The 27,004-nt window shown below is 40.6% G+C and overlaps 1 protein-coding gene across 5 annotated transcripts in view; it reads left to right on the top strand.

The window, feature by feature from the left end:
* Positions 1 to 27,004, top strand: part of DGKH (diacylglycerol kinase eta) — a 213,332-nt gene that overhangs the window by 115,545 nt on the left and 70,783 nt on the right. For 4 of the 5 annotated variants that reach the window (XM_061434484.1, XM_061434486.1, XM_061434485.1 and 1 more), the window contains 4 exons: positions 15,313 to 15,417; positions 15,690 to 15,822; positions 22,391 to 22,497; positions 23,164 to 23,289. In XM_061434484.1, coding sequence (XP_061290468.1) covers positions 15,313 to 15,417; positions 15,690 to 15,822; positions 22,391 to 22,497; positions 23,164 to 23,289 — 471 coding nt within the window. Of the gene's footprint in view, positions 1 to 9,021; positions 9,317 to 15,312; positions 15,418 to 15,689; positions 15,823 to 22,390; positions 22,498 to 23,163; positions 23,290 to 27,004 lie in introns of those variants that run through there. The other variant, XM_061434488.1, reaches the window with a different exon arrangement.

Here is a 27,004-nt window from a genome sequence, read left to right on the forward strand (position 1 = left end):
GTCCACTGAGTTGGTGGACATAAATCTTATCTATCTAACCATCTCATCCTCTGATACCCGCTTCTCCTTTTACCTTCAATCTTTCCCAGCACCAGGGTCTTTTCCAGTGAGTTGGTTCTTTGAATCCGGTGGCCAAAGTATTGGAGCTTCAACTTCAACATCAGTCCTTCCAATGAATATTCAGGGTTGATTTCCTTTACGATTTCCTTGTTCTTGTCACTCTCTTGCTCTCCAAAGATATCTGGTTTGCAGAGATCTGTCTATGTTAGTAAATGAAGTTATTATTTTACCAGCACCTTTCCGTGCTCATCTTTAAAGAATGTACAAGTATATACAGGATTGAGATATAAATGAAATATCCCTGATTATTTTTTAAGGGGAGAAAAAGGTAGCAGTTTGTACAGCCTTTTCTGTCATTTCTTCTAGGATAATGCCAGTAAATTGTTTGATGTTCCTTCAGTCTCTAGGAGATGGCTAGGAAAGCAGACCAAATTTAGTTTCAAATCCTGCATGTGCATTGTGACCTTGGGCAGATTGCAAACCTCTTTGGGTCTTAGGTTCCTCAAGTGTAAAATGGTTTGCTCCCTTTGAGCTCTGTGGATGAAATTGATACAATATGATATGTGATGTAATATTATATACGCTGGGTGCCCCAGGTGGCACAGTGGGAAAGAATCTGCCTGCCAGTGCGGGAGATAAGGGTTCGATCCCTGGGTCAGGAAGATCCCCTCGAGAAAGAAATGGTAACCCACTCGAGTATTCTTGCCTGGAGAGTCCCGAGGACAGAGGCGCTTGGTGGGCTACAGTCCATGGGGTCACAAAGAGCTGGACATGACTGAGCTCACACACATGGTATACGCTGTATGACAGATGAAATGATATATGATGAGATATTTCTTAGTACACGTGTGTTCTGGCCTGTTATAACCGCTCCGTAAATGGTAATTCTTAGCATTTTGGACTTTAAACTGATTTTCATTCCAAGTGTGAAAGCCAGAGTCATCTGAACTGCTCTCTCATTATCACTCTCACAGCCGGTCGCCACGTCCCATTAATGCCCCTGGAAAGCTGTTAAACCCTTCACCATCTCTGTTGTCTGTTCTGGACTCCTCCTCTCCATAGCAGCCCACCGCCACCCTGAGCTCAGACCCTGGCTTGTCTTGCCTACAGTTTCAGAAAAGTCTTCTCCCCTGTCTCCTGCCCACCCGGCTGACCCGCTACATTGCTGCCAGAGTTCTCTTTCTAAAATAAAGGGTTTGCTCCCTTCCTTGCTTACAGCCCTTTGGTAGCGCTCTGTCACTCTGGGGATCAAAGCCAGACTCCTGAGCATGGCTGAAAGCTTTTCATAACTACCTTTGGCTTCTCTTTGTTCTTCCACCTATGGTTGGCTTATCACACTACTTACAATACTGGTTCTCACCTTGACCTTTCTTCAGCTGTGTGGTTTGTGTGTCCCTTTATTGGCAATAACCCTCCCTCTCCATAGAAATGCACTCAACATCTTAACTTGAAAAAAAAAAGTCACTTAATGGGACAATTGGGGAAATTTTGGCCATTGACTGATTATAAAATGATAGTAAGGGATTATTACATTTTTTAGGTGTGAAAAAAAATCTTATTTTCATCCTTAAATGCTTGAATATTGGCTCCCTGATGCATCAGTCTTGGTTAGCTGCCAAAGTTTCACTGTATTCCAGTTGCACCCTGGGTGCTGAGAGCATAGATAAGGGTCCAGATCTTGAAGGATCTTGAAGTCGGGTCACGTGGTCTAGAAGATGGCAGGAACTAACTGTACTAAAATCATGTTTACTTACCCCATGTTCCTCATTATTCTATGAGCTCCTTGAGAATGGAGTATTTCATTTCTTTGCCTCCAGGGCTGCAATATTGCTTGGCATAAAATAGACACTCTTTATATTTTCTAGTGATTGAGTGAGTAATTTGATTGATGGATTCAAATAGGGTAAGTTTTTAAACGATCACAATAGATAGCCTTTAGCACTTTCCTCATAATGTTATAGCTCATCTAATCCGTTATCTTTGCCCATTGCTTAAGACATTAATACACTCTGTGCTACACTTGCTTTTGATCTTTATTTTTTATTATTTATTTATGTTGTGTGTGTGTGTGTTTGACTTTTAGAATGCACTTGTACAACAGACATGAAGTGGGTGGAGTCAGGAAACAGTCAAATGTTTCTCTCTGAGTGGAGAAAAGTGCCGTAAAGGTAGAGAGTGAAAGTGGAAACCTTAGATAAGGTTATCAGGGAAGTTCAGTTCAGTTCAGTTCAATAGCTCATTTGTGTCTCACTCTTTGTGACTCCATGGACTGTAGCACGCCAGGCTTCCCTGTCCATCAGCAACTCCTGGATCTTGCTTAAACTCATGTCCATCAAGTCGGTGATGCCATCCAACTATCTCATCTTCTGTCGTTCCCTTCTCCTTCTGCCTTTAATCTTTCCCAGCATCAGGGTCTTTTCCAATGAGTCCATTCTACACATCAGGTGGCCAGAGTATTGAAGTTTCAGCTTCAGCATCTGTCCTTCCAATGAATATTCAGGACTGATTTCCCTTAGGATGGACTGGTTGGATTTCCTTACAGTCCAAGGGACTCTAAAGGGTCTTCTCCTTTACCACAGTTCAAAAACATCAATCCTTTGGTGCTCATCTTTCTTTGTAGTCCAAGTTTCACATCCATACATGACTACTGGATGTAGCTTTGACTAGAGGGACCTTTGTTGGCAAAGTAATGTCTCTGCTTTTTAATATGCTATCTAGGTTTGTCATAGCTTCCTTCCAAGGAGCAAGCGTCTTTCAATTGTATGGCTGCAGTCCCCATCTGCAGTGATTTTGGAGCCCCCCAAAATAAAGTCTGTCACTGTTTCCATTGTTTTCCCATCTATTTGCCATGAAGTGATTGGACTGGGTTCCATGATCTTCATTTTTTGAATGCTGAGTTTTAAGCCAGCTTTTTCACTCTCCTCTTTCACTTTCATCAAGATGCTCTTTAGTTTTTCTTCTCTTTCTGCCATAAGGGTGGTGTCATCTGCATATCTGAGGTTATTGATATTTCTCCTGGTAGTCTTGATTCTATCTTGTGCTTCATCCAGCCTGGCATTTCACATGATGTACTCTACATATAAGTTAAATAAGCAGTGTGACAATATACAGCCTTGACGTACTCCTATCCCAATTTGGAACCCGTCTGGTATTCCATGTCCGGTTCTGACTGTTGCTTCTTGACCTGCATACAGATTTCTCAGGGGGCAGGTTAGGTGGTCTGGTATTCCCACCTCTTTCAGAATTTTCCACAGCTTGTTGAAATCTACACAGTCAGAGGCTTTGGGATAGTCAATAAAGCAGAAGTAGATGTTTTTCTGGAACTCTCTTACTTTTTCGATGATCCAACGGACGTTGGCAATTTGATCTCTGGTTCCTCTGCCTTTTCTAAATTCAGCTTGAATATCTGGAAGTTCACCGTTCACGTACTGTTGAAGCCTGACTTGGAGAATTTTGAGCATTACTTTGCTAGAGTGCAAGATGAGTGCAATTTGCGGTAGTTTGAGCATTCTTTGGCATTGCCTTTCTTTGGCACTGGAAAGTAAACTGACCTTTTCCAGTACTGTGGCCGCTGCTGAGTTTTCCAAATTTGCTGGCATATTGAGTGCAGCACTTTCACAGCATCATCTTTTAGGATTTGAAATAGCTCCACTGGAATTCCATCACCTCTACTAGCTTTGTTCATAGTGATGCTTCCTAAGGCCCACTTGACTTCACATTCCAGGATGTCTGGCTCCAGGTGAACCCAGGCACCTAGAAGCCAGGTGAACTCAGGAAGTTACTCAACTCTGTTTTTCAGACGCTTGGGTGTTGGACGCGTGGGGAACCTGCACACACTAAGCAAACTATATAGAACACTACACAGCTGATGGGTGTGGCCTGCCTTTTGGTTCTGAATTCTTTTAATTCCCTTTGGTAGTTGTGAAATAGGTTTGCTTTGTACTGGCAGTGTAAATATTAATTGACTTTGGTGTCCTTTTAGAATGATGATCAGTGATTTTTAGATTTTTTAGAAACCAATTTTGGTGAACCAAGTATATTTTAGGTACTATTATTTAGTTAAGTTATAGCTTAATTATTTTGATATTTTTTATAGGAAATTTTTTTTGTTATTGCTAATCTGAAACTTTCTTCACCTTAAGCTTTTTGTTTTCTGTTGACATAATTATTTTGTCAACAGTTGGTTTCTTAGAGTTGATAGCTCAGTTTATAGCACAAGAGATTTCACTTTCAGCAGCTGAGAAACAGGCTCTACTTGTTTGGCTTAACAAGAAAAAGAGGTTGTGGTATGAAGCTGGACATTCTAACTGTACACTCTGGCTCTCCTATTTAACAAGTTTAAATAGGAGATTTTAAACAAGTTAAATTTATTTTTGCCTGTCATGTCGGCCAGCTAAATAGCTGGATGATTGCATGAGATAATGTATGTGACCTTATTGACGGTAAGGCACTCTGAAAATGTAAGATGCTGCAGGAGGAATCATTCTGTCTGTTAACATGGAAGTGAGTGTTATCTGACTCTTTGTGACCCCATGGGCTGTAGCCCTCCAGGCTTCTCTGTCCATGGGATTTCCCAGGCAAGAATACTGGAGTGGGTTACCATTCCCTTTTCCAGGGGATCTTCCCAATCCAGGGATCAAACCTGGTCCGAGCCACCAGGGAAATCCCATTTAGAACATAAGAGCCTCCTATTTTTAAAAACCTTTGCATTTTGTATTGGTGTAGAGCCAGTTAACAATGTTGTGATAGTTTCAGGTGAATAGTGGAGGGACTCAGCCATACACGCACGTGTTTCCATTACCCTGTGAATTCCCCTCCCGTCCAGGCTGCCACATAGCACTGGGGAGAGTTTCCATGTGAAGAGCCTCCTATTTTTAAGGAACTTAAATATTAATCCCTTTGAAAAGAAGTTGTTTACATCCATGGATATTAGTTAAAATTATGAATATAATAAAATATACTAGGGGTGTCATTAATTTATCAGTTCATTATTACAGTATCAAAAGTTACAACTATATATTTATTTTGTGGGTGTGGTAAGCTAAATAATGAACCCTGAAGATGTTTACACCCTAATTCCTGTGACCTGTGAACATCACTTTCTATGGCAAAAGAGACTTGCTAGATGAGGTTATCCTGGATTATTGGAGTGGGCCCAGTTATCACCTGGGTCCCTGTAAGAGGAAGGCAGGAGGAATCAGAGAAGAAAACAGGTGAAACAATATGATACAGGGAAGGCACCGTGAGCCAAGGAATGCAGGCAGCCTCTAGAAACTGAAACAAAACAGAAAGTAGATTCTTTCTACAGCCTCCAGAAGAAATGTAGCCCTCCAACACCTTTGATTTCAAACTCCTATCACAACTGTATGGGAATCCTTTGTTATAGCAGCAATAGGAAACTAATACAGTAGGGATTGCCTGACATTAATAACTGTACTTCCCAGGTGGCTCACTGGTAAAGAACCTGTCTGCCAATGCAGGAGATGCAGGAGACATGGGTTCAATTCCTGGGTCAGAAAGATTCCCTAGAGAAGGAAATGGCAACTGGATCCAGTATTCATGCCAGGAAAAACCCCATGGACAGAGGAGCCTGGCGGGCTACAGTCCAGGGGGTCGCAAAAGAATTGAATGTGACTTGATAACTAAACAGCAGCATAGAGACTGTTAATACTAACTTGGATACAAACTTTCTTTGTCTTCAAAGAAACAGTGGTTTGTCATTACACAACTAATTTATGTATGTAAATGATATGGTAGGAAATCCCAGAAAGGAACACTTTTATAGCTTTCCTTAATAGCCTCCATGAAGCCTTTGCCTCGTCTTGTTTTCCAGGGATAGCAGGTCAGGGAAGCACAGCTTCAGAGGTACTGATTTACAGCTTCACTGTGTCCCCTCTTTGACTCTCTAGTGAACCAAATGCTTCTAGGAAGTGACAGAACGATTGCCCTGAAGCAAAGCCTTAAAGACACGACATTCCCATAAAGACATTAAATGCACTGCTTTCTTTTACAGTTTTTGTATGGATTCTAAGACTGTGTGAATTATGTAATGTTGAGTTCGTTGCTCCTTTGAAAAATATTTAGATTCTGGCAGCTAACAAGTCTCTATTTTGTAGTGTTAATATGTTATTTTTCAAGAAAATCTTGATTTTTGAGTATTTTAGATTTTTTAATTTAAGTGAAGGGAAACTTTGATTTTTAGAATGTGAGATCCTGTGGAAATACTAGATATGTAGAGAGAATGTTGGTACTGATAGCATTGAAGTCTGTGGTTCTTTTTTCAGGGGAACAGGTACCAGAGTTTATATTATTTACATTTGACATTCTAAGGCAATTTAAAGAATCCAACCATAGGTTATAAGGCAAATCAAATTAGCATGGAAAATGACATTGTTATGAAGCCATGATTCCCTGTATCAAGTTTTGTGATCTACAGGTTTAATCTTAAGCAGAATCATTGAAACTCAACAATTATATGGGAGGAGGATTTACACAGCTCTCTGCAGCATATTTTATCCCACCCCATCTCCATCAGTAATCAGAAGTCTTGCTTTATTAGATTCTGTGGACATTTTGGGTCATTTGAGCAAGGGAACCACATTACTCATCTAATTTGAGTTTGGTATGGAAGAAGGAGGGCTTCCCTGGTGGCACAGTGGTAAAGAATCTGCCTGCAATGCAGGAGACCTGAGTTCGATCCCTGGGTTGAGATGATTCCCCTGGAGGAAGGCATGGCAACCCACTCCAGTATTCTTGCCTGGAGAATCCCCATGGACAGAAGAGCCTGGCGGGCTGCAGTGCATGGGGTCGCACAGAGTCAGACGTGACTGAAGCGACCAGGCGGCAGCAGCATGGGAGAAGGAAGTGGGAGGTCAGATGCTATGTCCCAGTGGGTGTGGCCAGTGGGAGGTCAGACCCTGTGTCCCCGTGGGTGTGGCCTGCAAGCTGAGATTTAAGACACCCACATCCCTTGCCTTCTCATTTCCTTAAAGAGTTTTGTTTGGGGTTCCCAGATGCTTGGTACATTTTTTTTTTTAATCCAGACTCAGAATAACTGTGATGAACCCCCACATCCACATTGCCTCTCTTTTACTTGCCATCTAGATATTGCCACACTTGATTTATCTATTCTCTATTTTCTGTATTTTATCTGAAGTGCTTTAAAGCACATCTTTCTCATCGTTGTATTGACCCCTCATTCTTTAGTAGGCATCCCTCAAAATTTAGTTGCCAGATTTTAACTCTGCCTCTTTTTCATCTTTATTCTCAAACAAAACCTGGGTATGCAGAAGCTGCAAAAGAGAAGAAAGAGAATCTGCGTTGACCATAGTTACTTAGTTCAGTATTTTACAGTGAAGGAATACTTTTTTTTTAAATTTTCTGTAACACTTCATAAACCCCTCATATAGAAAGTAGAAGGCTTCCCTAGCAGCTCAGCTGGTAAAGAATCTGCCTGCAATGCAGAAGACCCCAGTTCAATTCCCCCGGTTGGGAAGTTCCCTTGGAGTAGGATAGGCTACCCACTCCAGTATTCATGGCTTTCCCTGGTGGCTCATACGGTACAGAATCTGCCTGCAGTGCAGGAGACCTGGGTTCAGTCCCTGGGTTGGGAAGATCCCCTGGAGGAGGGCATGGCAACCTACTCTAGTATTCTTGCCTGGAGAATCCCCATGGACAGAGGAGTCTGGCAGGCTGTAGTCCGTAGGGTCGCAGAGTTGGACACGGCTGAAGCAACTTAGCATAGCACAGCAGCACATCCATCAACACCTTAGAAAAATTACTTTTTAGATCAGTATTTGTCATCTTAGAAAACCAGTGGGGCTTGAGCAACTATGATAAAAGAGGGAAGCACTGACCTTAGAAGGCAAGGCATCAGAGTTTATGCAGGATTTGCAAACTCAATGCCTCTAGGGACCAACAGGGTATGGAGTGGTCAGCGGAAGGAAACAGGTTTAAGCTGCTTGTATTGTGATGAGCAAGGAACCTGTCTAATATGATAGATGTTAACTTGTTTCATAACACAGCGCTTCAGTGGTCAACAGAGGGCCAAACGAAAACCTCGGAGCCCACCATTTGGTAACTAATGTTGTATCACGTGGGTGCTAAAGGTGGTGGGCTGTTACATACGAGTGAGTGGGTAATCGTCGCTCAGTCGTGTCCGACTCTTTGCAAGCCCATGGACGGTAGCCTGCTAGGCAAGAATACTGCAGTGGGTTGCCATTTCCTTCTCCATGTTACATATGGGTCCCACACAAAGAAATACTGCTAGGGGCAGAGCTCTGGAAACTTGGGAGCACAGGAGTATGGGGAAAGGGGTGTGACTCTTTCCCCATAAAGAGCCATAAAGCTTAAGATCATTTTCTTTACATTATTTAGACCAGATCCCTCCTTGACGAATGGGAAAATTGGTTGCTTCTGTTATCCTTCATGGTTCACTAATGGAGGTGCACCAGAATTACCTGTATAGCTTTGTCAATATGCAGTAATATCTGAAATTATTCATGCCCCCCCAATAAGATTTTGATTCACCAAGTCTGATTTGGAGCGTGTTTTGGAAAAACTCTCGGCTTGATTCAAGTATGGACACATCATTAAAGACCTGTGCCTTTGGATGTAGCGGTCCCTGTTTACTCGCTGAAGTATGGGAGTATCTCTGCTCTCAAAATACCCACGTAGGATGCTTAGCTGTGTTGGCACATTTAAATTGTCAAAGTGAATTATTTCATTCCATAAAAGGAGAATGGAACAAAAGAGAACATACATAATTTAAGAGATGGATGTAGATTTTATGAGGAAGGATGGAAGAGGGATATTAAGATTGAACTTTTGGCCACTTTGTGTATAGCAGACCTAGTGTTAGAAAGACATATCTCTATACCTGGTTTGGCTTTCACAAAGTCAAAGTGTAGTCCCTGCTGCTGCTGCTGCTAAGTCGCATCAGTCGTGTCCGACTCTGTGTGACCCCATAGACGGCAGCCCACCAGGCTCCCCTGTCCCTGGGATTCTCCAGGCAAGAACACTGGAGTGGGTTGCCGTTTCCTTCTCCAATGCATGAAAGTGAAAAGTGAAAGTGAAGTCGCTCAGTCGTGTCCGACTCTTAGCAACCCCATGGACTGCAGCCTAAATACAGGCAACAAACATCGTTATAGAGCAACTAGACTTTCTGTTTGTCCTGCTTTCCGAGAAGGGCTTCTCACTGCATTCGAATTTTTATTTCAATCAAGGCAATTCAGGATTAATCACTGAAGACATAACAGTAAGTACTTGCCAGAGGGCAGACATAGCTATGTAGTAGACCTTTAGATTAGAAATAAGAATTTTCTAACAGAAGAAGTTGTTGGACACTTAAAGTTACCAGAGAAGGTTCAGAATTTCCATCATTGCAGAATCAGAAATATTAATTAAAAGGAGGAACCCTCTACGTTTTTTTCCCTGCAACACACCACACACTCACACACACATACACACACACACACGGTCTATCTTACACATATCCACCTGACGTGTATTATACATATATATGTGTGTATATATATGTGTGTGTATGTATATATGTATGTATGTTTATATATGTATGTATAGATATACACACACATATATATACACTGGAGAAGTAAATGGCACCCCACTCCAGTACTCTTGCCTGGAAAATTCCATGGACAGAGGAGCCTGGTAGGCTACAGTCCATGGGGTTGCAAAGAGTCAGACACGACTGAGTGACTTCACTTGCTTTCTTTCTATAGTTCCTTTTGGAGAAGGAAATGGCAACCAACTCCGGTGTTCTTGCCTGGAGAATCCCATGGACAGAGGGGCCTGGTGAGCTGCAGTCTATGGGGTTGCAAAGAGTCGGACATGACTAAGCAACGAACACACACACATTCACCACCACCTCAACCTCATTCCCTCTCTCTCTCACATACATGCTCCCTCTTTCTCTCTCTCTCTCTCTCACACACACACACACACACTTTCTCTCACTCTCTCCTCTGCACCTCCCCCATCCCTGCAGAAGGAACCTTCTATCTTAATTAGTTGAGACATGATACCTACCAGAGCCAGCATTCTGAACTCTTTCACTGCTGTCCTGGGATCTCATGCTCTTTGGTAAGCCTTTCACCATTATAATACTGCTTTGGGTAAGGTTAGACACAGTGCTGGAGAAGGCAACAGCACCCCACTCCAGTACTCTTGCCTGGAAAATCCCATGGATGGAGGAGCCTGGTAGGCTGCAGTCCATGGGGTCGCTAAGAGTTGGACACGACTGAGAGACTTCCCTTTCACTTTCCACTTTCATGCATTGGAGAAGGCAATGGAAACCCACTCCAGTGTTCTTGCCTGGAGAATCCCAGGGACAGCGGAGCCTGGTGGGCTGCCGTCTATGGGGTCACACAGAGTCTGACACAACTGACGTGACTTAGCAGCAGCAGCAGACACAATGCAATTAAAGGAAGGGACCATTGTTTCCTGATTTATTTGTTGATATTTCCTAATGTCTTCTAAGGAATAGGTCATTATCTTTAACTCTATTTGGGTGGCTTCCTACTCAGTGACTATTTTCTTGGCAAAATGCCTCCATTTTTTTGACCCAAGTTCCTATTACTTTTGTCTATGACCACACTTACACAGTGCTAGTGGTAAAGAACGTGCTAGTTATTGGAGAAGACATAAGAGATGAGGGTTTGACCCTTGGATCGGGAAGATCTCCTGGAGAAGGGGATGGCAACGCACTCCTGTATTCTTGCCTGGAGACTCCCATGGACAGAGGAGCCCAGCAGGCTACAGTCTACGGGGTCACAAAGAGTTGGACATGACTGAAGTGACTTAACACGCAATGTATATTGTCACAAGAAATATGTATATTATAGAAGAAAGCCATGAATATGTACCTCATCTCATCTCTGGCTTCCTAACAGACACTGTGCTGAGGGCTTTGCTTGGATTGTCTCCCTAATGCACACCACACTCTGCAGAGCTGTGAGGAGCTGCTCCAGCCTCTCTTTGCAGATGCGAAACTGAGGCTCAGAGAGCCAGGAGGCGTTCCTAGCCACACATCTAAGGAAGGATGCTGTTGGTATTCATTCTAAGTCTGACTTCAGGGTTTAGACGCTGAATCACTCTGTTGTTACATTCTTGGTTTCCAGTTGGGAATTTACAGTAAAATATCTTTAGAAATGGCAACCCACTCCTATATTCTTGCCTGGGAAATCCCATGGACAGAAGAGCCTGGCAGGCTATAGTCCATGAAGTCGCAAAGAGTTGAACACGACTGAGCGCTGGAGTGACTGAGCACGCACGCATCTTTAGAATGTTGGTTCTCAAACTTGGCTGCACTTTGGAATCACTTGGGAGTTTAAAAAAATTGCCACTGGTAGCTGGATCCCACCCTCTTATGTTCCGAGTTCATCAGTGTGGAGCATGGCCTTGACACTGGAATTTTTTAAAGTCTCCAGGTGATTTTAAAGTACGGCCAAGTTTGAAAACTCCTGCTTTGAAACAGTGCAAAGTTTTAAGTTCCTGTTCTAATGTTAGTAAAAAAAAAAATTAAAGAATGTTTTTATGACTGAAATACTACATATTTGCTTTAGAAACCACAGGCAAACCAAAACAAAATATTTAAATTGTCTACAGTTCTTTCACTGAAAGATGACCAATACAGTTATTTGTTTTTTCCTGTTCATGTATTTAAAGTCTTAATGTTTCTCTTTGATATAATTTTATATATTAATGCCAGATTGTTTTATATCTGTTTTTTTATATTTATATGCTTTACTGGACTGAGAAATTATTGATCCTTTTACAACATAATCATGTTGTTGGATTAACCCTTATAGGCCAGTAACCATCAAAGTGAAAGAGTATCTCTGTTTCTGCAGTTTGTCTTTAATTCGAGGTAGCACTTAAAAAACTAATTTAGATATCTTTCCTTTTTAAAAAAATTGTATTGGATTGTAGTTGCTTTATGGTGTAGTTGCTTTTTTTAGTTCAGGTATACAGCAAAGTTATTGCTGAATTATAACAGATTCAGTTATATCTATCTCTCTCTATATATATATATTCATTTTTTTTCATATTCTTTTCACACATAGGTTATCATAGAATTTTGAGAAGGGCTCCCTGTGCTGTACAGTAGGTATTTGTTGGTTATGTATCTTATACATAGTAGTGTTAGATATCTTTCCTTTGTACTCCAGGGATCGAACCCATGTCTCCTCATTGGCAGGTGAGTTCTTTACTGGTGAGCCACGGGGAAAGCTGGGGATGCCTTAGAATAGGTAAAGCACAAATCCCGCAATAAAGGGAAAAAGTCCTCTACTTCCAGAAACATCCCAGCTTTGGCCCCCAGCACGGCTTCCCTGATGACTTAGTGGGTAAAGAATCCGCCTTCCAAAACAGGAGACACAGGTTCGATTCCTGGGTCAGAAAGATCCCCTGGAGAGGGAAATGGCAACCCACACCAGTATTCTTGCCTGGGAAATCCCATGGACGGGAGGAGCCTGGTGGGCTGCAGTCCCTGGGGTCACAAAGAGTCAGACGAGACTGAGTGAGCACCCACAAATATAGTCTTCCCTGGGAATGGCCTCGCCTCTGTCCTTCGATCTCCCTACCCTACTCCCTTGTCTGTTGTAATAAAAAGGCTTTCAGAGTAGAACTAAGTAATTCTCAGAGTTTGCTGCTTCTCAGGTATTTTCCTAATAAAGATTTGGATGAGGGACTACTGTAGTTTAATGGGGTTTGGTGACGATGCAGCCAGAGCCCATCAGTTAGCGGCTGTGACTGTCACATCACATTCTTTTGCTCCTCTTCTCGGTGATGAGGAAGAATTTACATTAAAGGTGGGGAGAAGACTCTTTGCTTTGGCGAATGGATGAGCGATTAACCCACAGGGGAAAGGGGCAATCTGGGAGGTGTTACCGGTTTGCCTGGTGAACCAGTCTTGTCTTCTGTTCAGCCCAGCCAGTTCTGGGTATTTTTGGTCCTGCAGCCACAAAACGAGATCTCTCTGCATTTCACGATTTATGGAGGATTTACTTTTTCTGGATCAACATCTTAACTTGATAATCAGTAGATTTCTTAATCACAAGGCTTGTAAATCCCGATTATTTATAATTTCTGTATGGCTTTAAAAAGTCTTGTATTTTAAGAATATATTATCTTTACTGGCTTATTATTGCCCATTTTAAAACGCATTTTTTTTTAAAAGGAGAATGTGAAAGTGTAAACATTTTACTTTGTGAACGCATGAAGTACATGCGTGATTTATGTTGCTGAAAGCGTTCAGCATTCAGGCATTTATGTAGTTCCAAAAACTACAAGAAAAATTAGAAGCTATTTCTCCATCTTTCTTTACCCTCTTTATATAGAATTCACAATGGCTGTTAAAGCCATTAAAGATAGTTAAAACCATCAGACATCCTGCTTTACTAAGAAATTAACATCAACAAAAACAAAATGAAAGAATAAGATAGCAAGCCTGGTTTATTTACCTGTATAATATGCATCTCACTCACTCTAAGGCCATAATGAAAGAGAAGGAATCCTTAAAGTGACATCATATCATATAGCAGAAAAATTAAGTAACGCATACAGAAGATGATACTTATTTAAATACCAGATTTACTCAGTCAGTCCCATTGACATGCAGATATTTCTGGAGTGTTGTGCCAGTCACTGGAGCCAGGGGTGTTTTATCATTTAATGGTACCTCTCTGCTGCACTCGATGAGCTGTCCTGGAAAAACATTTTGAAGCAATAAAGCATCCATTTGGCTTGTAAGTAATGAGGGAGGCATTGCTCTTTGCATTAACTATTTATTGAGGAAGAGGAGTGACCAATTGCTAATAAGCTTCATCCAGAGAGCCTAGTGGAAAACAGAAGAAAAGTGGGGTTCTGTTCAATTTCATGTGCAATTAACAAATACTCAGTGCTGAGTGGTTCGTGCTCCCCATCCACGTGACTTCTGGCCAGCTGTATTTAAGCACGAGTGCCTGTGCAGTGTACTGAAGTCCCCTTGGTCTGCGGAAGGATTGTTAGCCTTAACTAACGACGGTTGACAGGAGGCAATAGGCAATGACCGGTGAGTAGCTACAACTGTGCTGAACTCTAGCTTTGAATAAAGGACTTATTTCCTAAGATGAGCTGTAGTGATTGAGGCTTGCCAGTTTACTCTTTTGGAGAAGTGCTCCGTGTTTGTTTGTTTTTAATATAATTATTACTTTTCCATAACTTGGGAAATCTGCTCTCAATGCAATATGTAGATTATCACTCAATCAAATGGCTTTTAACCTGGGAAAATTTCTTGTTTGCTCTATAAATAAATATATAATTTATTACTCGGAATTAGTTTCCAGGTAGTAATGTGACATTTTGTTTTTCTTTCACAAATAAATAAATGGTCCCTTCTGTCCGTAAATGCTTTGGGGCTAGCAACTTCAAGATTACAACCTGAGTATTGTATTCACAGGTAAATAGTGGCTGCTTTCAAGTCATTTCAGAATCTTACCTCCAAGAATCTTACTTTTGGTACTATAACAGCATGAAATTTTTATTCCTCTTGCTTTAAGATTCTTGGTGTAGTGAATTTGCCTTCTTTAGTAACATGAGAAAAAAGATGAAAGTCACAATTATTTTCTTCTCTTAAAGCCAGCTAAAGGACTTGCATGCTAATTCCTCTTCCCTGCTCTCACTAAAAGGTAGTACAGTGGAGTTCTACACAACAGGAAGAAAAGTTCATCACATAAATCATATTACAATAGGCCATGGGAAGGATGTGTAAACCCAACATTACTTAGAATAGTCTTGAAACTGTAATGAACCCGTTATGAAATCATTTAATATTACTTTCCTTTGATTTTTGAATTTAAAAAATTTCCATGTTGGAAAATGTATTAATTCTAAGCTTACTGTGAATTATTTTGAAGTATATTTTAAGTTAATTTTCAAGATATATTCCATGAAATAAGAATACTCTGCTCATTTGAGTTCATAGACTTGGGTAAAGGGCTGAAAAGCCTGATAAGTGAATAGCAATGAGATAAAAAACTAGAAAAGATTTGTCAGAATGTGTCTTTCCTAGAAACATTCTGTACCACAGTGAGAACTAAATCCATTTACATTATAGGGCATCATACTTTCTTCATCAAGGAAGTAAGGACTCAAAGGTTAGAAATAGAATCACCTTGCAAGATGTTAGGTCTTATAATCACCTCTCTTTGTTGCCTGTTAGCAGTCATTATGTTGAATTATCCCTTTCAGATAATCACTCCATTTAGAAGACTAATGCTGTGCGCTGAGAACAGGAAAGAGATGGAGGATTGGATCAGCTCGCTGAAGTCTGTACAGACCAGAGAACCTTACGAGGTGAAGTAGCATCTCTCTTGTCCTCTTGCCCTCTTAGAGAATAAATGTGATCCATAATGCTACAGCTATATTCTGTGGGGGGAAAAAGTATATGTAGATTCATTCAGCAACCTGTTTAAACCTGATATAGGTTTTTTTTTTTTTTTTTTAGCTAAAGCAAAGTGTTTTAGTTTTAAAAATAATGGATTTGAAATTTCGGTCATCATTATGTAGCTTTTGCATGTAGTCCTGTTCTCTCGTTTGGCAAACCTACCCTGACGTCTCGTTTCCAGGTGGCCCAGTTTAACGTGGAACATTTCTCAGGGATGCATAACTGGTACGCGTGCTCCCACGCCCGCCCCACTTTCTGTAACGTGTGCCGAGAGAGTCTTTCTGGAGTCACCTCCCACGGCCTGTCCTGCGAAGGTACAGTAGCAACCAGGGCGTGTCCTCCTTCAACGCTGTCCTTCCTGTACACACGCCGCCACCGGCACCTCTGCGAACAGAGAAACAGCTCCGCAGCAAGGCATTGCCCTTGGGTGGAAGCAGTGAGTGGGAGCCTCTCGGGGGACCAGAGTGTTGTCCTTAAACTGTGGCTTCAAGAGGAGCTCTCCCCAGATACGAACGACTTAGAAAATAGTTTAGCTTAGGAAAAGATAACATGAAATCATCTGAAGGAGGAAATGTCAACCCACTCCAGCAGCAGCAGCCAGTATTCTTGCCTGAAAAATCCCATGGACAGAGCAGCTTGGTGGGCTCTGGTCCAAATATCCGCAAAGAGTAGGACACGACTGAGTGAGTGAGCATACACGCATAAATCAAAGTATGGCATTTCCCTCCTCAGGAACTAGCATCTACTGGTAAAGAAAACTCTGTAGACTGTGTATTTCATTCTCATTTTCCAGCATTCTTTTTCTGTTCTGTTTGATTATAGAGGACAAAACTTTCTGGTGGATAGTATATACTCTTTTGGCAGAATTTCCGATGGTTACTTATACTACATCATTTTAAATGTTTTATTTCATTTGTGTTTAATGTAAATGGGGCTTCCCTGGTGGCTCAGATGCTAAAGAATCTGCTTGCAATGGAGGAGACTTGGGTTTGATCCCTGGATCAGGATGATCCTCTGGAGAAGGGAATGGCAATCCACTCCAGTATTCTTGCCTGGAGAATCCCACGGACAGAGAAGTTGGCTGTCTACAGTCCATGGGGTTGCAAAGAGTCGGACATGAATGAGCGACTAACACTCACACACATCCTTTTAAATTTCTTTAAAGTTCTCTAAAAATAAGGTCTATGCTGTTGTTCTCATCACAGGATTTGTGGATTATTTTTAAATTTAAGAGAAGTGACCACTTAACATCACCAGGAGAAAACTCATACCTTCTTTTGATTTATTTAATAGCTCAGTGGTTCCATCACTGTGTACCTCTTTTTAAACCACATATAATACTATTATTAGCTTTTCTCTCTTAATACAAAAAATTCTTAGATAATTTTGTAATATAACTATTACAATTAAATAATAAATAAGAAATAGAGTCACAGTTTTAACTCATTTTGAATTATAAAACCCAGGATACATCAGTATTTCAGCTATTTAACATGACAGGCTTAGTGTGTAAGAATAAAGTTCTGTAGTTAAACTCTGTGGGTTCAGATTCCAGTTTCAACACTACAGACTGTGACCAGGACTAGTCTAACCCTTTTAGACTTTGGCTGCCTCCTCTCTAAAATGGGGATAATAGTCATTTATATCGCACAGAATACTGTAAAAATGAAATAAGAGAATGCATACAATGATGCTGTTTTTCTAGTCAGATAAATTGTAGACATTTGTAGGTGAGTTGTATAAGAAATTCATCAAGCAAACAATTAGAGATTGTATCATGGCCTGATGCATTAAAATTCATGAAAATGAGAATTTGGAGGAGACGTAAACATTTTTTTTTAGATTTAACAAATGATTGAAAACAAAGACATAATTAGTCTTTCTGACTTTAGTGATTATATGGAGTTATTCTGAAAGTCTTTGTACAATTACCTTGGTGGTGGTTTAGTCTCTAAGTCATGTCCGATTCTTGTGACCCCATGGACTATAGCCTGCCAGTCTCCTTTGTCCATGGGATTCTCCAGGCAAGAATACTGGGGTGGGTTGCCATTTCCTTCTCCAGAGAATCTTCCCAACCCAGGAATTGAACCCAGGTCTCCTGCACTGCAGGCAGATCTTTACCAACTGAGTCATAAGGGAAGCCCCCCTACAGTTACCTTATAGTCTGTTATTCCTCAAACTGCTAAAAAAATCAAATCTATTAGTATCTTAGATACTGTTAGAACTGATCTGTGGTACCCTTCTGATCTGAGAGTTATGCATTATTAAATATATTTAATGGTAAAGGAGTTGAACTTAACAGTGGAATGACTGAATATTTTTCTAAACATTTTAAAAGAAAAATGAAAATTACATTAGCTGGTGGGGATAAAAAGCTTCCAAGTCTTTAAAAAGATGTGTTACATTATTCTATTGATAATTAAGTTTCTGATTTTTAAAGTCTCAATTATAGCATTTTTAAAATACCTTTTAGAGGAATATATGTTAGTATTCAAATTTTTTTGTTGATAAAAATTTTAAATCTTGCCATTAGTATATTTAGAACTGTAGCAGATTTTAGAAATCCCAAAGGTTTTATGAATACCCAAAAAGGTTGCCTTTTATTTTGTGTTGTTTTATTGTTTAGTTGCTAAGTCATGTCTGACTCTTTTGTGACCCCATGAACTGTAGCCCGCCAGGCTCCTCTGTCCATGGGATTTCCCAGGCAAGAATACTGGACTGGGTAGCCATTCCCTTCTCCAGGGGATCTTCCTGATTCAAGGATTAAACCCACATCTCCTGCATTTTCAGGGGGATTCTCTACAAACCACCAGGGAAGCCTTTTTATTCTTTGAGACTGTAGTTATTTAGGATATGTTTATTGTAAACAAAGTTAAATTTTAGAAATCCCCTTGAAATCTGCATAAACTGCTTGTTTAGCAAAACCGAAGGCTTACAACACAAAAAATTTTTAAAGTTATAACAGAGGTGCAAATTCAGGAAAAATTCATTCAATAATAACAATGAATAAAGTATTATAATAGAATCCATCTTCCAGGGTGCAACACCAATACTATATTTACTTAGTCTTTCTGCCCCTTTTTCACAGTAAAAGGAGTCTGTACTGATTTGTCTTCTAGGCTTGTGTTAAACAATAACTGAATTATTTTAAAACCTTGCATATATAAAATATATGAATGAAAAACAGAAGGCAGAAAATGCATTTCACAGATAATTCCCTAAATCAATTGAGAATGTTAATTATAATTTCAGAGCATAATTGTGATTCTCAAGTATTTAAACAGCACTCTAAGAATAAAAAGTTAGATGGTAATTCTTTTTAATCAACAGCTTAAAATATCTCTACACGGGTATTTATGAATTTTTGTCTTAATCACTGTTGAACACTTAAAACTTGTTAAAGACTATATTGCAATAAAGAATCATAATTTTATTACAAGCCAGTGTATTTTTTAAGTTCTGTGGTTTAAAATAATGGCTATATTACAGGTCAGGAAAAAATGCTTTATTTCAGAATCACTTGTGTGGAGAAAATTGTCACCTGCCAAATTAAGGTGCCTATTCCTCATGTCCATTCCTTAGTGACCATAATTTCATTCGTTTGTTTTATTTTAATCGTTATATATTATATTAAACACCTTTGTGATTCTCAATGCTCATTGCATGAAGAACTTTATTATTACAAAAGTGATTTTTGTTTTTCATGAACCGTTTAATTTTTAATGACAAAGTCTTCAAAAAGCCATGAAATTAGACCCTGTTGCCCTCTTTATATTACTTCCTTCTTTGTCTCTTAGAAAAGTTATTGACTATCAACACTTATTTGTACTTAGAAAACAGCTTGCTTTTTTAAAACTAAAACCATTCTTTTGAGAAATAAAATAACAGATTGAGCCATTTAAATAATTTAAAATAGTAACTAATGTAAAAGTCACTTGCCTTATAGCAAAAAGGAGCAGATATCATGCTGAAGTAACTTTTCAAACAAAGCTTACCTTCTGCGATGCTGTTTCTTTACTTTGCTGTTTCTCAGCAATAAAGTTAAGTGGAAAATTTGTTTTCTGTATGAGGTCTGTGCTTGAGTCACAAAGTCATTTGTAGCAAAAATATTATGATTTCCAGGAAAGAATTTGTCAGTGTACACAAAAAGAGCAGGTAAATGAAACATTGCCAGTATCTATGTACTCATATTGTTTTTAAGGAAAAATGGCTCAATTTAAATGGCCATTTATATACTGGCTACTTATGATACCTGAAGCATTCTGAACATTTGGCTATATAGGCATCTCATTTATTTTACTTGACCTGTTTGTTTTCATGTTATATTAAATTAAGACAATTTAAAGAGAAGAGCTCATAACCTGTTATTTGAAATTTGTTAATGGTTTACTGGCAGAAATTCAAAAACCATGCAAAAAGGAGCCACCTTTTCATTTTGAATTTGCAACAGGTACCTTGTTATGTTTCTACCAAAATAATCTCTACTTTTAAATATTTCTCTGAAAAGTCAGAAACTCTTTATAATGTCAATATTCATTAGCAATTGGCTAAATGTATGTTAATGCATGTCCTTGGTGGGCTTCCCTAGTGGCTCAATGGTAAAGAATACACCTGCAGTGCAGGAGACACGGGTTCAATCCCTGGATCAGGAAGATCCCCTGGAGGAGGGCATGGCAATCCACTCCAGTATTCTTGCCTGGAGAATCCCATGGACAGAAGAGCCTGCTGGGCTACAGTCCAGAGGGTCACAAAGAGACATGACTGAGCGACTGAACAACCGCGCGTGTCCTTACAGGGATGGATAAGCGTAGTAGTAGTCAAGTTCTGATTTTCATAAGCAAGGTTTAATTTTTCAAATAATCTGTGGTTTATTTGTTTTGTTCGTGTACGTGCTGCTTCTGTCTTGCTGTTTCCTCGTATTTCTCTTTTGTAGGTATCTTTCTGGTGATATGGCTGGGGAGCTTTAGTGATGCCTGTAGTGGGAGTGTCACTTCATTATTCCTTTCTTCTGCATTATCATGTAGTCATCCCAACAGGATACTTTTTAAATCTTTTTTTAAAAAAACATTGTTTGTTTTTAATCGAAGGATATATCCCTAGGACTTCCCTGTAGCTCAAACGGTAAAGAATTTGCCTATGATGCAGAAGACCAGGTTCAATCCCTGGGTTGGGAAGTTCCTCTGGAGAAGGGAATGGCAACCCACTCCAGTATTCTTGCCTGGAAAATCCCATGGACAGAGGAGCCTGGCGGGCTACAGTCCATAGGGTTGCAAAGAGTGGGACACGACTGAGTGACTTAACACACACGCAGTTGCTTTACAGTGTTATCTTGGTTTCTGCCAGACATCAGCATGAATCAGCCGTAGATTTACCTAAATCACCTCCCTCGAACCTCCTCCCGCCTCCCTCCCCATCCCACCCCTCTCAGCTGTTACTGAGTTCTGGTTTGAGTTCGCTGAGTCACAGGGCAAGTTCCCAAAGGCTGTCTCTTTTACACATGGTAATGTGTGTTTCCATGTTACTGTCTCTTTGCATCCCACCCTCTCCTCCCTTACCCCCTGCCTCCCCTGCCCCGTGTACACAAGTCTGTTCTCTATGTCTGTGATTATTTCATCAGCACCATCTTTCTAGATTCCATACATTTGCGTTAGTATGCGATGTTTGTTTTTCTCTTTTTTACTTACTCACTTCCAACAAGATACTTTTAAAAAATATTTATTTGGCTGTACTGGGTGTTAGTTGTGACATGTGGGATCTAGTTCCTTGATCCGGGATCGAACCTGGGGACCCTGCATTGGGAGCACAGAGTCTTGGCCACTGGACCATCAGGAAGTCCCAACAGGACACTTTTAAAAGACAGTGCCGTCTTTGTGACCCTCATCAATGCATTTCCCATGATGTCTGGATATTTTCTTGACGTACTTGGACTTTCAAATTCCCCTGAATTATCTTGTTCTTTATCTCTCTGATATTTTCAAACTTTTTATTTAAGTGTAATATACGAACAGAAAAAAGAAAACATCAGAAGGGTACACAGTTTGTTGAATTTTCACAAATTAAATGCTTTTATGTAATCAGCACCCAGACTTAGAAATTGGATATTACCAGAACTCCTGTCAGTCTGTCAGTACAGTCACTCAGTCGTGTCCGACTCTTTGCGACCCCATGAATCGCAGCACGCCAGGCCTCCCTGTCCATCACCAGCTCCCAGAGTCCATCCAAACCCATGTCCATTGAGTCAGTGATGCCATCCAGCCATCTCATCCTCTGTCGTCCCCTTCTCCTCCTGCCCCCAATCCCTCCCAGCATCAGAGTCTTTTCCAATGAGTCAACTCTTTGCATGAGGTGGCCAAAGTATTGGAGCTTCAGCTTCAACATCAGTCCTTCCAATGAACATTCAGGACTGATTTCCTTTGGGATGGACTGGTTGGATCCCCTTGCAGTCCAAAGGACTCTGAAGAGTGTTCTCCAACACCACAGTTCAAAAGCATCAATTCTTTGGTGCTCAGCTTTCTTCACAGTCCAACTCTCACATCCATACATGACCACTGGAAAACCTGTATTACTGAATTTTATCTTCTTTGTGTATGTGTGTTGTCTCCTTTCTCAAGAATTAATTCTTTTAGTATTTATTTCCTTTCTTCTTTTAGGAGTAAATGAAATCTCTTTAGCAATCTGTAGCTTGATCAGAATGCTTCATAAGCACATAATCATATTTGATTTTTAGAATATCGACGGTTATTGAAGAGTAATAGAAACTTTAAAAAATATTGTCTTTCTTCTACTCACCCTCCCCAGCCCTTTGAAATTTCATGCTGTGATTTCCTTTCATCGTTGGTCCAAAAGTATATGTTCACTTAGCAATGGTTGGCTTTTTTTTAGTGTGTAAATTCAAGGCTCACAAACGCTGTGCAGTGAGGGCAACGAACAACTGCAAGTGGACGACCCTGGCCTCCATCGGGAAGGACATCATCGAGAACGAGGACGGGGTAGGCTCCCTTCCTCTCCTCTCTCTCCCAGGCACCCCCACTCCTTCGTTCTCTGCTCCCGTGGAAGTTCAGTGGGAGCCATCTAATTAGTTAAATTACAACAGGAAGTTAAGAGGAAGTGTTGATTATTAGGATTAGATGGAAAGTTTGGGTAGATTGGGACTTTTTATTTTCAATTCAATCCTTCGTAGCTTCTTTCAGCTCTTAAATTTTAAGACGATTGGTGTGTAAGGGCTTAGGAGGGGTTGTTGGGCTGGGCTGATGCTGCAGACCCTTATCTGGCCGACTAAGGTACTCTGTAAGGCTCAGCTCAGCTGTATACCCAGACATTCACTCCTCGGACTTTGGAGCCTGCTCCCCCACCTTCAAAACCTTATCTCCTTTGCATGCAAATCTCTGATACCCCTTCCTGGTCAGTTTATGATAATCCCTCTCTGTGCTCAGCGAGAATACACATCCTGCAGGGTAGGGGTTTAGTTTTATTTTTGTATCCCTATCGTGCTTGGGCATAATAGATGCTCATTAAAAGTGGGGGAAATGCACGCATGCCAGGAATGATACATGCTGCTGATTCCATAGAGTAAGAAATCATTGTCTCTCTTCCGTGGGCTAAGAACAGTGTCCTCCATGGTCTTAACTCGACTGCCCTTTCTTCCTGCTGTGTAGGTGGCTATGCCTCACCAGTGGCTCGAGGGTAACTTGCCCGTGAGCGCCAAGTGTGCCGTCTGCGACAAAACGTGCGGCAGTGTTCTCCGTCTTCAAGATTGGAGATGCCTTTGGTGTAGAACGATGGTGAGAGGTTTATAAATATTCTCCATTAAAAGAAATGACTCTTCCTGTATCTTTTCATCTATGTGATTTAGAGACAAAGCTAAGAATTTATGACGGAGCACAGCCGATAGTACAGGTACCCGTTTTGGTGGTGGTGGTTTAGTCGCTTAGTTGTGTCTGACTCTTGTGACCCCGTGGACTGTAGCCCGCCAGGCTCCTCTGTCCATGGGAGTTCCCAGGCAAGAATACTAGAGTGGGTTGCCATTTCCTCCTCCGGGAGATCTTCCTGACCCAGGGATGGAACCCACGTGCCCTACGTTGCAGGCGTTCTCTTGCATTGCAGGCGTTCTCCTGCATTTCTTTACCAGCTGAGCTACCAGGGAAGCCCATTTTAAGATGCACCTTTTTCAAAGTGTATTCCTTCTACTCTGGCTACTTCTGCACGCTTCCTGTTTGTGACACCTGTTCTTGTTATATATTTCTTTTATCTGAAGACCTCTTTCTCACAGTCTTACTGTTTTTCATCAAGCTTTAGCCGCATCTAGTGGTTTGCTATTTTCAGCCCATTTTAACACCTGTTGCTGACAGAAAGCCACCAGATTTTGACTGACAAGCAAGGTGTGGGTTTGCTACAACCCCATGCATGTTCTCTTGACAGAAAGAAGCCGAATTCAATAGGCCGTGCACTGATACATTTTAAAGTGTATGCCTTTATGTTTTAGAAATGAGTAGATATTTAAAATCTTCTTTGCACATGTAAGCAAGTGGTGGGAAGCAGGTACAGCACAGCATGGAGCCCGCGGCAAGGAATGGTCCCACCTCTGACAGTCTGCGTGAGGACTGGGCCTCCATGCTACAGGAGGGTGGTCCCGGCAGGACCTCAGGGTGTCCTCACGGCCCTCAGAGGGTGACGTGGGGCTAAAAGACGGCGGGGCGAGGAGGCAGTGTGCGCGCACCTGAGCACTGGGCGATGCTGTCCAGCTAGGGTGCCGATTGCCTTGTGTTGAGGCTGAGTTGTTTGGTCAAGTTTTGAGTCTTGGAAGTCACCCCCTCCCCCCAACAAAAAAGATGGGAAACCATTGCTCTCAGTAACTACGTTGAAGGGACTTCCGTGGTGGTTCAGTGGTTAAGAGTCTGTATTTCCACTGCAGAGGTGTGAGTTCAATCCCTGGTCCAGGAACTAAAATCTTCTCATGATGTGGCCAAAAAATTAAAATAAAAATAAAAAATAGTGTTAATAAAAATTTTAAAAATACTGTTGATTTGAAGATCAGTGAATGCAAGAGGTCTGCATATGATGTTTTGATTTTGTAATCCATGAAATTGATTCCATGAGCCATGGAGGAAAAATAAGTCCTATGACTTTTTAGTCAGGACTGATAGGTTATTTTGTGTTTCTTTTTCATCTTTGAATCAAACATAATTCTCCTGATTGCCATGATTTTTATTGCCATAGATGTTACTTTTTAAATCCCATTTAATATAATATACAGACTATATTGGATAATCTCTCTCCTTTTGGAGTTTTCGTGCAACCCTAACCCTGAAAACACTCTTGTGCCATTCAAACCAGATTTTAAGTCAAGATTCCGTTCCACCTAAGATTTCTTTTTTTGGGGGGGTAACTGCTGACATATGTCTCTACCACTGCTTTTATTAGTCTGCATTTACTGAAGTCTATTTCTCTCCTTCTGAAACTGCAGCTGCTCTTTTCATAACTTTTTGAAAAGAAAGGAGATCATCTGTGTGATGATTCATTTTAGAAAGATTTTATAAAAGTTGTCTTTACCTGCAATATATAGCTCTCTACTTATCTTTAGTCAGCTATTATTTTTTTTTAACTGAAGTATGCTTGATGTACAGTGGTGTGTTCGTTTCAGGTGTACTGCACAGTGATTCATTTATACATAAGTAAACATACGTGTGTATATATATTCATTTTCAGATTCCTTTCCCTTATAGCTACACAAAATATTAAGTAGAGTTCCCTGTACTGTACAGCAGGTTCTTGTTGGTTATCTATTTTATATACAGTAGTGTGTGTACATTAATCCCAAACTCCTAATTTATCCTGCAGACATAGGAGATAAACTTACAGTAACCAAAAAGGAAAGCTTGCTGTTATTCAGTCGCTCAGTCGTGTCTGAGTCGGTGATGCCATCCAGCCATCTCATCCTCTGTTGCCACCTTTTCCATCCCTCTTAATCTTGTACATCATATATACTATCATTTATCTGTTATGATATTATTTTGCCTTTAGACTATGAGTTTCTAACAGCAGAATCTCTAGTGTCTAAACATGGTCATTTGGTTCAAAACCAAACCAAGCCGTATTTCCACAACCTTAATGAATCACCTCCTAAGTTTTCCAGCTGTTGCCCAGTTTTTGGATATAGTTTTACCTTTTTTATAAAAATAGTGAAGATACAATTTTATCTCTGCTTTTTTCATTTAACACTGTTATAAATATTTTTCTGTTTTGTTTCATGACTCTCAAACTTTTTTCTTTTAAAACTGTGCATTTTCATTTTTCTAAAATCCTGATGGATTAATTATTATAAATCATAATAGGAAACTGTCCCAAATCAGGTCATCAGCAGAATAAGAATCACTATCAAATTTCAATTACTTTCCTAAAAGTTTTATAAATATATTTAACTGATATGCCAGTTTTCTAAAGGACTAATGAAATAAAACCACATTAAATAAGTGCTTTATGAAGTGCCTGCTTTTACTGATGAAGCATTTAAAAGCTCTCTAGGTAGATACATAAATTATTCTAAATTGCCTAGGTCCTGCTACTGCTGCTAAGTCACTTCAGTCGTGTCCGACTCTGTGTGACCCCATAGACGGCAGCCCACCAGGCTCCCCTGTCCCTGGGATTCTCCAGGCAAGAACACTGGAGTGGGTTGCGATTTCCTTCTCCAATGCATGAAAGTGAAAAGTGAAAGTGAAGTCGCTCAGTCGTGTCCGACTCCTATCGACCCCACGGACTGCAGCCTACCAGGCTCCTCCATCCATGGGATTTTCCAGGCAGGAGTACTGGAGTGGGGTGCCATTGCCTTCTCCAGCTCCTGCCTAGGTCCTACATTATATGTTTCCAAAGCTTGAGTGACCTTGAAACTTTTTTTCCTACGGAATTAAGACATCTGCTGAGTGCTGGCAATGTGGATCACTTCTCAAGATGAGTGGGCGATAATAAGACCTTTCTCTTTTCGTTGCCGAGAGGGCAGTCTAGCTGAGACAGTAGGCACAGATGTCCTTATAACTGTACTAGCATGACAGTGTTATAAAAAAGGTGTGAATGGAAAGTTGCAGGATCCCTGCAGACACCTTGCAGACTGTTTTTATTTTCATTATATTATGTAAGAATTTTGTACGGTTAGTGTCATCAGTTTTTCCTATGGACAGTGATGCTGGACGCATACCGGTTTGCTTCCCTTCTTCATCCCTTCTTCCCTCCCTTCCTCTCTCCCCTTCTTCCTTCCTCTGTCCTCCTTCCTCTGTCTCTTCCTCTGTCCTTGCTCTCACCAGGCATTTACTGACTACATACTACTTGCCTGAGTCACCCACGAAAACAGACTGCACAAACCAAATTAAATTCCCATCTCTAAAATGATTAGTCCATTCCTTAGAAATAGAAACACTGTGCCATTAAAATACTTTATGAATTCCTGGACATTTGAAGATGCACTTAGTCTTAATTTTTCAGTTCCTTAGACATAGTTTGTACCAT

This window comes from Bos javanicus, chromosome 12 (assembly GCF_032452875.1).
Source record: "Bos javanicus breed banteng chromosome 12, ARS-OSU_banteng_1.0, whole genome shotgun sequence".
In the NCBI taxonomy this organism is placed as follows: Eukaryota; Metazoa; Chordata; class Mammalia; order Artiodactyla; family Bovidae; genus Bos; species Bos javanicus.